Raw genomic sequence first — 15,020 nt, forward strand, 5'->3', positions numbered from 1 at the left:
TATATATGGCGTCTATTCATGTGGATAACGTCTAATCATTTCGAAGCTTCAAATCATCCTTTGGGATGAGTTCTTAAAGCCCAGATCAAGAATAAACAATATGAGATCAGAGGAACTATTCATTTCGATGGCTTGCATGGGATCCAAGACTGAATATCAAAGCTATGCCTTTGACCAAGTCTAGTTATTTGTTTCTTTCTTTTAGAGATGGGGAGTGAAAGAAGAGATTAGAAATAATTAGAAGTGAAAGAATAATTATAGATTGTTCATGTTTCTGGGTAAGCTTTTTCAATTACTTTCTGGGTTTAAACGGATGAGAAAGAGAGGAGAAGATGGTTCACACCAGGACCAGAAGAAAAGAAAAAAGAAAAAAAGACAGAGGAGGAGATGTGGGTGGGACCCACATGATAAGTGAAGATGATTGTGCGCGTGACACGTGTCCCATCCGCAGTTTTCTCTTACGGTACGTCTGCCTTGGATCCTAGCTGTATATATATATATATATATATATATATAAAAGTTAGCTAGACACATGGCCCCCAACCACATGTTTTTCGCGCCGAGTGGTCGCACTGCATGATTTTTTTTATAAGGTCCACGTGCATGATTCATATATAGTATTGCCTCGTCCGTATCTTTTCTATCTTGGAATCAATCAAATTTGATTCCAATTCAATTTACCATGAAGAGGTGCGTGTATTATTGCTGTTATAAATTTATAATAAGTTGCAATCAACAATATTGACGACGATTGTGGAGCAAATATCTCCCCTTGATCTTCTCGTAGAAAATTATTAATCACAATTAAATGTGATTTATTTTCTTCCATAACTTAATAACTCTTCTTTAATTGTATTGCGGGTTTAATTGGTCATTGTAAAACGCATAGATCTACCTTCCTCCTCCTCCTCCTCCATTGAGAAACCTAGCACCAGCCTCAAACACCACAAAAGGCTCCTCACCCTCTTCCTCCTCCTCCTCCTCCTCCTTCAAACATACATGATAAGCTGTTTACCAAGAGTCAAGATGCAGAGAGACTCACACCAATCACTTATCTTGGCAAGTTGTATTTCTTATGCACATATGGTACGTTTCTGATTCGATCAAATCAAATTAGTGTATCGTTTCTGAATCAGATCGATGGTTTTTTCAAACCTTCTTTCGTATACATGTTGGGACAACTCTACCTTCCAATCATACATCTATGTTTAGTTGTTTACATGCTATACAACGAGTACAAGTCACACAATATTGTTTCTGAACTTCAAATCTGGGAATGCATGATGCTGATTCAAATTTGCCGGTTTCTAGAACTTCAGAGTATTTTTTGTTTCTCTAATGACTCAAACTTTAAAATCGATATATTCTTTCACTTGCACTTTTTAGGCATATCTATCTTGCTTCATTTCGTTTTGTTAACACCATATATATATGTTGTGTAGATTTGGGTCGGATTTCTTAGTTCTAACACATTTGTGTGTGTGTGTGTGATTAGGTATGTGGATTCTTTTCTGGACGGTTAATATGATAAGAAAATAGGGGTAAGATTGTAGAATGCAATTTTTCACTCAAGAACAACGGTTTTCCAGATTCAATGGCAGATCTATAATTGAACATATCTTTAGAATAGTTAACCATCCTATTCTTTTTTCAGAAGTTGAGAGTTTGGTTTTGTCCTAGCTGCTAAGGGTATAATACTAATAGATTTGATTCACATATTGCTGAGGTTGGGCAATCATCCCTTTAGGCCGGTTCATAGCTAGAGGATGTTCTCGGTTCTATACAGCTACGAAGTTGCTTATCACTTTGGGCTGCTCTTTTATTGCAGATTTTGTTTCTTTTCATAGAGAGCTGCTCTTTTATATCCTTGTTAGCCTACCAGCAATTATATGGTTTGAACTTTGAAGAATTGAAGTTTCTATTTGAACTGACCAAAGTCTTTTGTTTTCTCTTAGGATCATAATGTGCCCTCTCCATTCACTACGTTTGAAGCTACGAGATTCTTAGAGGGGTAATGACATTTGCTTTGGTTTTGTTGTCTTCCATTTTTGTTCAACACTGGTAGTCAGTAGCTGCTGTAAGTAATCCGGGACTACTGTTTGTGATGATTCAGTCTGCCACTCTGTCTGAATGAAAGAAGAGGCCTCCTGCTCCAGCTTGCAAGCTTTAGCCACCTGATATGAGGTTGATTCTTCTGCCATTGAACATCCTCTAGTATAAGCAGTTTGGTCGCAAGACACTTAACTAGACACTTTATTTCCTTCCCTGGCCTCTATTTTTAGCCCTTGAGCTCATGCTTTTCCTAAAGAGCCTGGTGTGGTAATGCTTAAGCAACCTTTATAAGCTAGACAGGCATATCAGTAGTCAAAAGACGAGTTTTAACAAAAATTATATGAACCAAACAGTTGGTTCAAAATCAAATTCATCCCACGACCCTTGCATATAGCCAATCCTGTTGTCATTCTTCCATTTGCCACCAAAGCATTCTGTTGTCATTCCTTTTGCACATCCTGATTACTGTTGTACAAGTCTTTTCACCTATAGCCAATCCCGAAAAAAGTATTCATTAGAGATTTACTTGCAATTTCAAAAAATAATGTATGTACTGTAAGTTTTTTCTGATTAATTCCACTTTGCTAATGGCTTAATGTAAATAAAATCAAAATCGCAAAGTGGAATTAACCAGAAAAAATATACAGTACACGTAGATTGCTCATGTGAAAATGAACTGTAGAGGTGGAACCAATCTGTTGTAGAGTTACTATGCATGTAGAATTTGAGTTAAAGTTTGACCTCCACAGTGTGCAACGAGTAAACTTATATGTGTATATACATTCGAGTAAACGTATGTGTATATAAATGTTAACTAGCTTGATCCATCTAACGCAATACTATCTACATTAATCAGTTCATTTTTCAGAATCTGAAGTTCTACTCAAAGTTGATGGCATTTGTAGCGTCAATTATTAGACATCAATTTGATTCCCCAGAAATGTCTGCCATAATGACTCACACTTCAAGATTGAATGCAGGGCTTAGAATGAGAAGTCAATTTGCATATTTCATAACTGAATTTTTCATTAAAAGTTATTATTCTAATGCAGCTCAACTAGGCATAATTCTATAACTTAGTTGTGTTTCAAATACAGATTTTGTACCTATTAATGAAAAATTCAGAGGAAGGTAGAGAAAAGTGTGTTATACCTGTTCATGATGCCCATGAGGCGTTCGAGATCAACTTTTCCCATAGCATGCTTATCATACGTCGAATGAAACTTGAACATCTCTCTGGTGTTGAAGGGAAACTTGTCATGCAAGGTGTCAAGCAACTGTTTTGTTTTTGCAGGAAACAAAAAAATCATCAATATGATAACAGCATATGTTTCTATCCAATAATAGAAAATATCAAATAATTTCTTACCTTGGTATCCCCATCTACACAGTAATGCTTAGTAAAATTGCTATAGTAAAACAACTCATCTATAGCATCATTATTTGTATATGAATATGGCTTGTCGTCTTCCTCCGAATACTCGTAATTGTTTACAAATTCTTTACCGGCATGCTCGATTGTAGCAAAAATATCTATCTTCCTTGTGATACATACTCTTTTATATGCGCCAATCCATGTGAATTTAAGTTCTCGTGGACATGTAAATGCCAATGCAAGTGGCACTTGATGGCAACCGGTGGGAGGTAGCGGAAAGAAGGGGTCGGCAGATGTGATCGACGACAGTTGATGAAGTGCTGCTGTTATGTAGTCCCTCTCCTCCCATGTTGCTTGCAGATGAGGGTGCCCAGCCAACAAGGCTAAATGTCTCCTGTTTGTTAAAAGTGTCAATCAAGATATGCTCAACAACATGGGTATCTGTTAATTTTGCAAACTTATCTATAAGTTCGTAAAAGAAATTCAATCATCTACAATGTATGCATGTGTTTTCATTATAGACCGACATACCATCCAAAAAAATGATACTGACATATTTACAGATCATGTAAATGGTCATTTCACTCCTCAGTCTTCTGTAGCATTATTTTAATTAACTGATACATATTGTAAATGTGCAATTATACAAAACTGCATGTATATCAGTTCACACACATATGCACATGTTATTTCAAAAATATTAAACATATAAAGTGAAGGAGATGAGAGCTTACGTGTTGCTCAATAACCTTGAATACTTCTTGAAATCGTCAAATTTCATTTTGTCTCGGGTACTTAATTGATCATTCTCATGAAGATAAACAGCTAGATTCTCTACTGAAGACAAGTAACTAGGATATTTTCCTTCCACATATGGCTCGTGTGGTAAGTCCAGACCGTTTTCGATGATGGGAATTTTTGTTGGGTCCATGCATCCACCTAGATAGCCTTGTCCCATCCTCGATGTCATTGCTTCAAGTATTTTCCTCATGCAAACTTTCTTCTGCTCTGATGTTCCCCTTTGCTTAATATCCTCTAGACAAATTCCCAATGAGCCACGTGTAGTGCTAAAATTCAACCCCGGCTTCAAATTGCCAACAATGGAATTGCTGCCGTATTTCCTCAAAATGCCACCAAGAAACCCCATTTAAGCTGCATCAAGTAAATCAAACTTACAATCACCATAAAAGAGTTAAAGTTGGTTTGCGTGCCTCTGGCAAAAGACTCTTTCCATCTAGCAAATTCATTTTCTTTAGTTTAGCTAGCATGAGTTGGGATTGATATTACCAATCAGAGCAATTACCACCCAAAATGCAGGAAACGTAAATCACATTGTATTCTTACCTAATACTAGATACATAACCAGTGATAGTAAGCATTCAGGAACACACAATTGGAAGCTTATGAACTAAAAACGGAAGAGTGAAGGAATACGCTCTGTCTCTAAACAACTGGGATTCAACGCTGGCCCTCAAGGTGAATTATTGTGCAAGCGTGGAGGAGTTCGATCTCTTCTTATGTAGAGTGATCGATGGTGCTCCTCCTCTAATATGTTAACATAAAGGGAACTAAGACTGCAATCAATTGAAAAACAAAAACGAAGACAAGAAGCATTTGGCTTAAATTCTAGGACTCTATCAAATCTAAGTCATTCTGTTAAGTAGCTCAATGAAAAACTACAAAAAGTCAAAAACACAGATGGAAATCGGATTCCCAAGAATCAAGCAATCATTGGGTCAAGGTCGAGAATCAAAACAACAACAAAAAGCAAGAAAATGAAAAGGAGGAGGCACAGAGGATCTTACCAAATCAGGAGAAAAGAATGGGCTCCTCTTCTAATTCATCAACAATGGGCACGGAAGACGAAGCAGAAGAAGGAGCTCAAGGTGGAAGACAGTGGAGATTTCACAGTGAGAGAAATCGGAGCCTTGGCCGGGTTCGAATGCCGAGTGGGTTTCGGAGGGATCCGGATCGGAGACTTCGAATCTCTTCGTCGGAGCCGCCGTCGTCGGATTAGGCCAGCAACTATGAAATGAGATTTTCTTTTTGGGTTTGGATCGATTGTCCCACACTGATCCAAACCAACGGAACGGAATTGCTCCGCCATACTAACGCCGGTTAACACGTGTGGGACCCGCATGAGTCAAGTATCGACCATTGTCTTCGAAATAAGAATTTCTCAGAAAGAGAAAAAGAACCATTATCGTAAGATCAATGTCAGTCAATAGAAACTTTGGTGGCTAGTCGTTGTTGCAGGCTAATCATTCCAGGTTTATCTACATGCATACTCATACTTGGCTAAATTATCACCTGCTGGTCAAGATTAGCAAGTGTCGCACCATCTGTTTTTGCACATCGCAAGATCAGCCCGTGCCGACAGTGCTAGCAGCCTAGCACCTTCACTTCTCTTGTTTCTCCTCCACAACTAGTTTTGGCTTTGGATCGTTTTAACTATACACCATCGCTAGTGACTTTGATGCCAATATCTTCATCTTTCTTCCTTAGTCCTTTCCACCTCTAGCTGCTTTCATTTTTGGTTGGAGCGATCGGTTATTCAAGTTTTTTGAATATTTGCGCTTTCTCTCTTAATTTCAAAATCCATATGTAATTATGTAAAATTCTCTCAAATTAAATGTATCAGTTAATCAGAATGTCCCAATTATGCATGAATTGAGACCTCGAACTCTCGGCCCTCAAGAATCAATAGATACTAAGATGAGAAAAAGAAAAGCAAAAATGAATGACGAATTGAAAAAAATGGCACATTCACTATGTCTATCAACTGAAATGTGCTCATTGATCGATTCAGGAAGTACTAGATAGGGCAAAATAGATTAGGATTGAACTCAAGAGTACAATAGAGTACAATCCTTTGGTATAACGATAGTAAAGAGTGCAAACTAAATACAAACACAGTTAATGTGAATCACAATGCAAAAACCTCAATGAAAAAAAAGACAATGTGTATGAAAAAGTCACCAGGTGAAGAAACCTACAACCAGAGTCCAGAGGTAGCTTTTCAATCACAACACACAACTAGCACTAGCACATCTAATATTTGGGCCAACTATTTTGAATGACACTCATAACATGTTAGGCTTCTTTAAATCTCTAAAATTAATCAAGTATCACTAACTGTACAACCAGTGGCAGAGGGAGAAAATTTTCGCTATGGGGGCACACAAAGAAACCAAACAGGAAATAACTACTGATTAACGAGCACAAAATTTCTGTTTTTTTTTCGTAAAGGAAATTTCAGTTTTAAATATCAAAATTTGTCCAATTCAATTCGTTTTTTGGTCTCCGTTTGCAATCACTGCATTTAAGGGTATGATTGATCAAACACCAACTCGGATTGAAGCTCAAATTCCGACAGGGCTGCAATTCGTACAATGTCGTAAAACCCAATTGAATGAGATGGATAATATAAGCAGAGTTGAAATATTATGGTAGAATTGAGGGTAACATGCAGACAAAGAATCTGAGGATTTCATGGGTACGTAATAGCAAGTTCTCATCGTTGCCGGTGGAGTTGAATCTGGGAATGAAGATACTAGAATCAAGTTTTGGATCGGAAAGGACATTTAGTTTAACTGTAAAAAATTTGACGGTCTGAGGAGCTGGTCTCCTATAATGATGGGTATGAAAAAGAAGAAGAAGAGAGAGATGTTCTCTTTCTTTTTTTTCTTTTTTTTATCTATGAGAAGAGAGAGATGTTCTTTAATTAATTTATCAAAATGACAATGTGTTAGTCAAAATGAATACTTCGACTCATATATGTAGCTTTTGTTGTGTCGTTATAAAGTTTTATTGATGAAGTGTCGTTAGAAAGTCGGGGAATGATGGGGTTGCACGGCTAGTTCTAATATTCTTGTGGGGGCACATTTGCATCATCAGGCCAGATGTCAAAATTTCACTAAGGGCACATTTGCTTCACAAGGCCAGATGTTAAAATTTCACTGGGGGCCCGTGCCCCCACTCGTCTTCAATTGGCTCCGCCAATGTGTACAACTTTCACCACTCTCTAACCTCTATATTGGTTCTAAATCACACGCATCAACAGTACAAGGAACAAAGTTGAGCCCAAAGTTGAGGTTTACTATATTTTCAGTTTCTTAACGAGGATTTCCCACATTTGGATTCATGATTTGTAATCGGATATGGAGATAAAAACGTTCCAACTTCTGAATTTTACTTTAAATTCATCGAAAAGAAAACTTCTGAATTTTACTGTCAAGACTGTCTTTTATCAATTGGAGCCATTTCCATATCTCTATGCACCAAGAAATCTATTCACATTAGGGTACTTACATTTTTAATGTTAAGACTTACGTACGATTGGTAGACAATTAAACAATATACATGGATTTGGATCCCTTTGCCTAATATAACATAATACGAAAATTAATAATAAACTACCATGTTTGGCCCTTTTTACTAGGACGATCAAAGTAATTACGGTAATAAAATTGATCAATTAGTACTCGATCACCATCGTAAAGGGGATTTAACTCTATTGGGAGAGCCGGAGAGGGAATAGTAAGTCTTCATGGGTTTACCATATCTAATTTTCAGTTTCCTAACTAGGATAATCCCACATTTGTGTCCATGATTTCTGATAAGAAAGGAGATAAAACATGACTTAAGAATATTATTCCTTTTAGGATTCGTTTTCCAAATTGATAATAAACTACCATGTTTGGCCATCACTAGGATTCTGAATGATCATGGATTTTTTTGGTATGTTTTGATAGCCCACGTAAGTGAAGGATTCGCCAAGAGATTAATAAAGAAGGTACCCCAACCCTAATAAGGAAAGAAAAAGGAATATAAATTGAATAAAGAAGGTATCCCAACCCTAATAAGGAAAGAAAAAGGAATATAAATTGAATAAAGAAGGTATCCCAACCCTAATAAAGAAAAAGGAATATATCCCGGCCAAATTAAGCGGGTGCAGCAAGAAATCAACTAAACGTTGTATTTGCTATATATATGGTTGTCAACAATTAGTGCGCATACTTAACTGCCCATTATAAAAGTAAGACGTTGGAAAATCGTGAATCTACTACCTCTAAAGAAACTAGGGTTTAAGGTATAGATAATGGCATGGTGTAAGCGGCAATGTCTTACAATCTTGCAGCAAGGTTTTGCCACCAGAAAAGCAGTAGCCACGGCGGCTACGTCAACGTTGACAAGAAGCTGGAAGAAGGAGACGAAGAAAAATAGCATTTTTTCAGAATTCATAAGAAGAAACGCTTCTACTTTAGCACCTCTTAAGGCAGAGGAGAAGAACCAGAAAGAAATCATGGAAGAAGTAAGCTTTAAGTCTAAGTCTCTCTACTTATGTTTCGAGGAGTATCCTAATTACACTATGAACGCTCATGTTATTCAGTCCATCAGATTAAGCCATCTGTTGGCACCACCGGAACATGGCGGCGATGATATGAAACTACAAGAAGTTGCTTATAGATCTGGACCGAAAACTATTGTTCCCAAACTTATGAGCACCGGTGTCGTCGGCTCCAAAGTTATTTTCTTTGGTGGTATTGTTTCGAAAGACACTACTGCTCATAATCCTTTTATTGTACAATACTCGCCTAGTAAAGAAGTTTGTTTGTTTGAGACAGATCCAAGCATAGATCCGAACCCCAGTTTGCAGCCCTCCCAAATGTTTAAGATTACTTGGCCTGAATATGTTCTAAGAGAGGTGGACAACAAACTATATCGCTTCGAATTCAATGATCGGTGTGACGTTTGTGAGTCATTCGAGGTATTTGAACCATTACAGGATGAATGGTTACCTTTGGATGCGCCTCCTCTAAAGTTTCCCTACGGCTTCAATCATGCAATTGCAGGCACCAAAATTCTTGTCTGGGCCAGAAATCAGACTAGAGTGTGCATGTTTGACGTGACCTACCCGGCAAAAGGATGGACAAAATTGGACCCTTGTTTGGGAAGCTATATTCCCTCTATTAATGCTTATGAGCAATTATTTGTCAAGTTGAAGTCTGGTTACGGTGAGGGTTTCCTAATGTTCTCCATTAATTTGAAAGAAATTGATAAAGTACTAGTCTCCCACGTGTCTCATGCATGTGATTCCTTGAAAATTATGGAACCTCTCCAGCTGCAGCTGCCGGAAGTCTGGCATCCAAAATCTTACGGTCCGGGTCGATGCGAGTTTTTCCATCTGGGGGGTCTAAAAGTCGGCATTGTTTTCTCCTGTGACCAATTACGTAATCATGATTATGAAATTTTCGAAGATGATTATGATGTCCCTCCTCATGATGATGATTATTTTATCCCTCCTCATGATGATGATGAAGACAATGAAGGCAACAAAGACGATGACCACAACAACGATGATAATGGTGGCCGTGATAATGTTAACAACGATGGCTCTGATGATAGTGATAAGGCGAGAGTTCTTGTCATGATTTTTGAATGCGAAATTCCTGAGGAATCCATGGACATCAAATACAGATTGCTTAGTTCTCGCTGCCTTGAATACACTATTAAAAATCCTGGGGGAGAATCTCCGACCGATTGTTCCGTCTTGTTAGGTGCCTATGTGCTATAAACTTAACTGTACGTACGTTTTGCTGTTAGATTTTTTGTCTCTTTTTTCTGTCCGAGACTCTGCATAATGATTTTAGCCAGTTTTTGACCAGGGCTTCAGTTTTGGATTTTGATTTAACCTTGATCCTCCAGTAGTTTACGATTATACGATTAGCGTTTATTCATACACAAGTTCTGGTGCAATGTAAACTTCTGGGACCCGACATGTTTAATATAAAAAGTGAGTGAAAGTCTCAACATGTACTGAAAATTTAACCCCCTCTGGACAGTGCTGGGCTGTCTCTCTCCCCCTCTCTAGACTATTCTCGCTCTTTTCTCTATCTCCCGAACATCTCTCCATCGAACTCTCGCGAACGGTTGAAGCGCATAACACAGAAGTGTGAGAGACAGAGAAGAGAATTGAAATCTACTAAACCACCCAAATTAGATCTGACCCAAACTGCAATTCTCTCTTATCACCACTCATCATTAACTCTTTGGTAGCCACCGTCTCCATCTCCATCAAACCCCAAACCTCTCAAAGGTTGAATTGTCTCCTTCACAGCCAAATATTCAAACAGGCCAATAATCTCCAATGTTTGGTTTCAATTCGAGGCAAAGAAGAATCAAAAGAAGACCTGAAGGACCTAATCAGGTCCAACCCCTTCACTTTGAGTCGTTTATGAACCAAGTTTCTCATTCCTTTCATTCCAGAAGGGTCGCTGTCATCGTCATAAAAATCTTGGTAAGTTTCCACAGTACAGATCAATGTCCCAATCTGCACAAACATCTGAATTGTTTCCGTTTTCTTCTCAAATCGATGATCTTCAGGTTGCTAACTTTTGAGTCTTTAGTTTATTATTATCAGTCTGATAAGATAACAATGACCTCAACCTTATTGGTTAGTTGGATTTTTAGTTCAATCTTATGATTCATTTTTCTCTTAATGATGCAAAAGTCTATTTCTGTGTTTAAGCTCTTTGGAATTGTTAGTCAGGTTTTCGAAAAGCCTGAGGTTTGCACGACTTTCTACTATCACTGACTCATTGTCTCACCAACTATAAATGAATGAAAGAACAACTAAAATGCTGCTCACCAACTGTTTGATAAAATGCTTATGAGACAGTCTTCCCTTTTCTATTTTTCTTTTTGGTTATGTTTTCCAGTATCTCATTCAAGCTTAGCCATAAGCTACTTTTAGTTTTGAGTGCTTGAATTTATTGGTTGGTTTTTGATCATTCGAAACGAAGTTGATTGAATAAACTATGAGCATCAGCTTTTTCATGAAGCAAATGTAGTTGATAAAATAATGTGGAAGGCTGTTACAGAAACTTTTCCTAACACTTGAGACTATTTTTGTTTTGCTGTACTTGATTGTGCTTTCTTTTCTATTGTCTGTATACAAAAAGATCTAGATACAATTTAATGAAAGATTGATATATCAAAACCTGACGATGTCAGCTTTGGCATGTGCACGTAACATGGCTTTATAACTGTCCTTCATAACGGTGAACTTGACATGACTTATATGCAAATTTCCTCATTGTTTTCTATTAGATGCAATTGGTTTTAGTATAGGGCATGCAACCATTTTTTCTGTTTTTAACATCTGAAAAGAAATCAATTTTGAGCTAAGTCAGTGTCAAGAAAAGTTTGAGCTAAGTCAGAGTCTGATCATGTATTTGCAGGCTAGGTTTTTGGGATTCAAGGCATACTTGGATAATTAACAGGGGTCGAATCTGGAGCTACAGTCATGCTTTCACTACTCCTCCACAGGTAAAGACGTGAGCTATTATTTCATGGGTATGTTATTGTTTTGAATGCAGAACGAATCGAAGGCTGTCATTGTCGAAAGACAAGTGATTGATCTATTCTGATAGTGAGATATCAGTACAATTAATATGGCAGATAAAGTGTGGCATATATATATATATAATATGTATATTTGGTGTAGATATATTCCTGGGAGTGCAGGAGTAGGATTGCAGCTGTACACGGATAAATTAAAACTACTGCAAGTACAATAGTATCAAAATATCAAAAGAAAATGAAAAAGATAAAGGAACAAGAACATAAAATGAAGAAGATAAAGAATAACAAAATTATATACGGTGTCCATTCATATGCATTTTTCTGTTGCCTTTTTCAGTTGCTGTTTTTTATGTTTAGTTGGTAAATTCAATTTCTGTGTCAGTTCTTTCAGAGGTTGGAAGAAGATGAGTGGAGAGGCATAATGTAAGCAGCTGCAATTGAGGTCTTACAAGGTTAGTTTCTTTCAACTATTAAGTAGGCATCCCATGACTTAAGCTGCTGAAGATTATTTACTACAATCTCTTAACTTGATTCAGCTTAATTTATGATTCGGTCCTTGCATCTTTTCTATCACTTTTAGTTTTAATGCATTTTTTTTTTATCATGGACGCTTTTAGCTGCTTTAGTATTTGTAGATACTCAATGCCTATTCATATTAGTATCTTAATTCTCATTTCTAAAACCTAGCAATTTTCTTAATACTGTACTTTGCTAACCAGAGAAGTGGAGTCTAAATAGCGCATCTTTTTTCTCTATGTAAATTTTCAATTTGATTGTGATTTTTTAATTTGATACAAATTTTGTGCTTCCAGAGCCACTAATGGAGTATAAGAGCTCAGTTGAGCAAGGGAACCTGCAACATTGTAATACTTGCTTGGGAGGTTAGAGCAGTATCAGTAAGATATGGAGGAATATCAGCTATAAACATTTCTGGACTTGAGTATTTTGAGGTAAGATTTCTTCTACCATTCTATAGTGTTTTTGTATTACTGCTTCCAATGAATACAATTTGATATTGGTTTGCTCAAACATCAAACATTTTCTTTTTAATATACATATTGAGATAGATGTCATTAATTTAAAAGGCCTCATTGAGAAAAAGTAAATTATATACTCTGTTATATTGGTTATTATTGATATTGCTTGCTATGATTACAATTACTTGGGTCCAACTATTTTCTGTGATTTTGATATGCTTACCTTAAAACTTTCACACCGTTAAGTCTAACTCAATGTGGTATTGTTAGTGCAACACATTAGTACCTCAAAGTCATTAGTAAATTTTGATATGTGAAACTTGCTTACACAATTAGGTTAATTATTTGTAGTTTGCAAGTATGATATCTATTTTTGACAATGTCTTTTCTGTTTTTTAATAAATATCTTGAGGTTAGTTATATGCCTTTATGACATGCTTTTTTGTTATATGTGGGGTTAGTCTCATTTTTTTCATCTTTAATTTCATTAAAATAGAGTTGTCATGATTCTGAAATTTCAATTTTCTTAGTTTAAATTTAAATTACTAACACTGCAATCTTCTTAGTTTCAATAGTAAAATCAAGTAATTGGTGTCTGTAGAAAGAGAAGGCATTGATGTATGTGCTATGCATATCTTCTTAAGAAATCCAAAGTGATCTTAAAGAATTAAGAATAAAAACCATATTATCATACTATGATGAAACTTAAAGAAGGCATTGATGTCTTCTGGGTTACTGTTGAGATAAAGCAGCTACATTTGTTCTCTATTTATGAATTTCATTCTTTTCTGTAAACCACCGTGTGGCTTCATTTTGTGATACATCATCTCTTTTGGTTATAACATGTTTGTGGTTAAAGGCTAAGGTAAATGAAATGTTTGTGGTTAATCTTACATCTATGCTCATAATTGAGGCTACCCTTTATTGGAGTATTGTCTAATCCTAAATACAATTATATGTTACAATCCTTCAGATATATGTATTTCTCCATAGCCATATATTACGACAATACTGTTGTTTGTTTAGTAATGGGGAATATGTCGAAGCTAGTAATTTGGCTGAGTTGGAGCAATGGTGCATTAAAGCAACAGATGACTGTATCTTGAAACTATTTTCCTATTGCCTGTTTATATTTTCAACTCTTGCTGAATAAACAAATATGCAGTATGCAGTTATCCCCATAATATGGTTTGGTGAATAATCTGTTTGGTTTTATTTTCTATATACGGTAATAATTTTGACGGAGCATGGTGGACCTATGATTTTGAATTTGTTTATTTTCCATAATACCAATATAAACCTATCCTCTATACTCAAAGGTAAACAGTTAATTTTTCATCATTGGAGAATATATTGCTACAAGATAAGACTATTTAGCAGAAGCTAAACAATCATATAAAGAATTGCAAGAAGAAAGAGAAAAATTTAGAAAACTAAAAGAAAGAAGAGATAAGCTTTCTAGAAATACTAAAAATTACTGGGATATTATTTTTCTGTAGTATGACCTCTTTGAGAGACTACTTTATAAAACTAAATACATCTAAAAAGGAATCATGTATATCCATTCACGTTAAAATGAAAACAGTTTCTTTCTAGGAAACCGTATGCAGCAATATAGTATGTGTTTTGCTGATTTGATTTTTTTTTTTTCTTCATTCCAGATCTCTATAATTGGCAGGAAGCTAAAGCATTATTAGGAAGAAATGAATATTGTAAAGGAGACATAGAAGTTGAAGGAATAGATATTGCTCTAGTGAATCCGAAGATTAAACTCACCCTTACTAGAGCATGCCAACATTGTTGGATATATGCCTATAGAAGCTGTCAACTTTCCTCTGAAAGCATATTTCTTAAAGCAAAGTAATTGCAGTCTTGGGAGGCTTACAGAGTTGCAGGTACCTGATAATATGCTGATTTAAATTTTTGTTCTTCTTAGTAGAATTTAGGATCTTATTACATTTTACATATGTTGAATTCGTGTCTTACATATTTCGAGATATGTAAGAAAATAATACATAGTAGCTTGGTTTCCATGACATTTAGTAATACTAGCAGTGCCAAACCATATTGACTGGGAAAGATTTTGAGACACCATTGCATGACTGAACTTTTTGTCTTGGTTGCAGTAGTTGCTCAAGCTTTGCAAAGTTATTCCGCAAACCCACAGTTTAATTAATCAGAAGAACCACGTGATATTTGAGTTGGCAAGGGGAACAAGAGTACTCGATGAAAGCAATGATAGTGTGAAC

General features: G+C 36.2%; 3 protein-coding genes across 3 annotated transcripts in view; 1 reads left to right on the top strand and 2 right to left on the bottom strand.

Moving 5' to 3' along the window:
• Positions 1-2,097: 2,097 nt before the first annotated feature.
• Positions 2,098-5,721, bottom strand: LOC101293908. Its single transcript, XM_004304179.1, has 5 exons — positions 5,233-5,721; positions 4,162-4,579; positions 3,422-3,821; positions 3,205-3,329; positions 2,098-2,538 (listed from the first exon to the last, which is right to left on the bottom strand). Exons 2-5 carry the CDS (start codon positions 4,572-4,574, stop codon positions 2,535-2,537), a joined length of 942 nt encoding a protein of 313 aa, XP_004304227.1. The 5' UTR covers positions 4,575-4,579; positions 5,233-5,721; the 3' UTR covers positions 2,098-2,534.
• Positions 5,722-10,931: 5,210 nt separating this feature from the next.
• On the top strand, positions 10,932-14,673 carry LOC101297658. The gene is made up of 4 exons (XM_004306024.1): positions 10,932-10,997; positions 12,177-12,217; positions 12,621-12,744; positions 14,450-14,673. The coding sequence occupies exons 1-4, from the start codon at positions 10,932-10,934 to the stop codon at positions 14,633-14,635; spliced, it is 417 nt and encodes a 138-aa protein (XP_004306072.1). The 3' UTR covers positions 14,636-14,673.
• Positions 14,674-14,819: 146 nt separating this feature from the next.
• Positions 14,820-15,020, bottom strand: part of LOC101297949 (putative ribonuclease H protein At1g65750-like) — a 718-nt gene continuing 517 nt past the window's right edge. Inside the window, exon 2 of the mRNA XM_004306025.1 lies at positions 14,820-14,909. Coding sequence (XP_004306073.1) covers positions 14,820-14,909 — 90 coding nt within the window. The remainder of the gene's footprint in view (positions 14,910-15,020) is intronic.

The sequence above is a fragment of the Fragaria vesca genome, linkage group LG6, assembly GCF_000184155.1.
Source record: "Fragaria vesca subsp. vesca linkage group LG6, FraVesHawaii_1.0, whole genome shotgun sequence".
Taxonomy (NCBI): domain Eukaryota; kingdom Viridiplantae; phylum Streptophyta; class Magnoliopsida; order Rosales; family Rosaceae; genus Fragaria; species Fragaria vesca.

Excerpts from the sequence above, each read along its gene's own strand:
- LOC101293908 (XM_004304179.1), bottom strand. The coding sequence starts at position 4,574 with ATGGGGTTTCTTGGTGGCATTTTGAGGAAATACGGCAGCAATTCCATT. Across the intron at positions 3,822-4,161 it reads TCAAGGTTATTGAGCAACAC|GAGACATTTAGCCTTGTTGG; the intron begins GTAAGCTCTCAT and ends TTTAACAAACAG. Across the intron at positions 3,330-3,421 it reads GTGTAGATGGGGATACCAAG|TTGCTTGACACCTTGCATGA; the intron begins GTAAGAAATTAT and ends AAAACAAAACAG.
- LOC101297658 (XM_004306024.1), top strand. The coding sequence starts at position 10,932 with ATGCAAAAGTCTATTTCTGTGTTTAAGCTCTTTGGAATTGTTAGTCAG. Across the intron at positions 12,218-12,620 it reads GATGAGTGGAGAGGCATAAT|TATAAGAGCTCAGTTGAGCA; the intron begins GTAAGCAGCTGC and ends CCACTAATGGAG. Across the intron at positions 12,745-14,449 it reads CTGGACTTGAGTATTTTGAG|GAAGCTAAAGCATTATTAGG; the intron begins GTAAGATTTCTT and ends TATAATTGGCAG.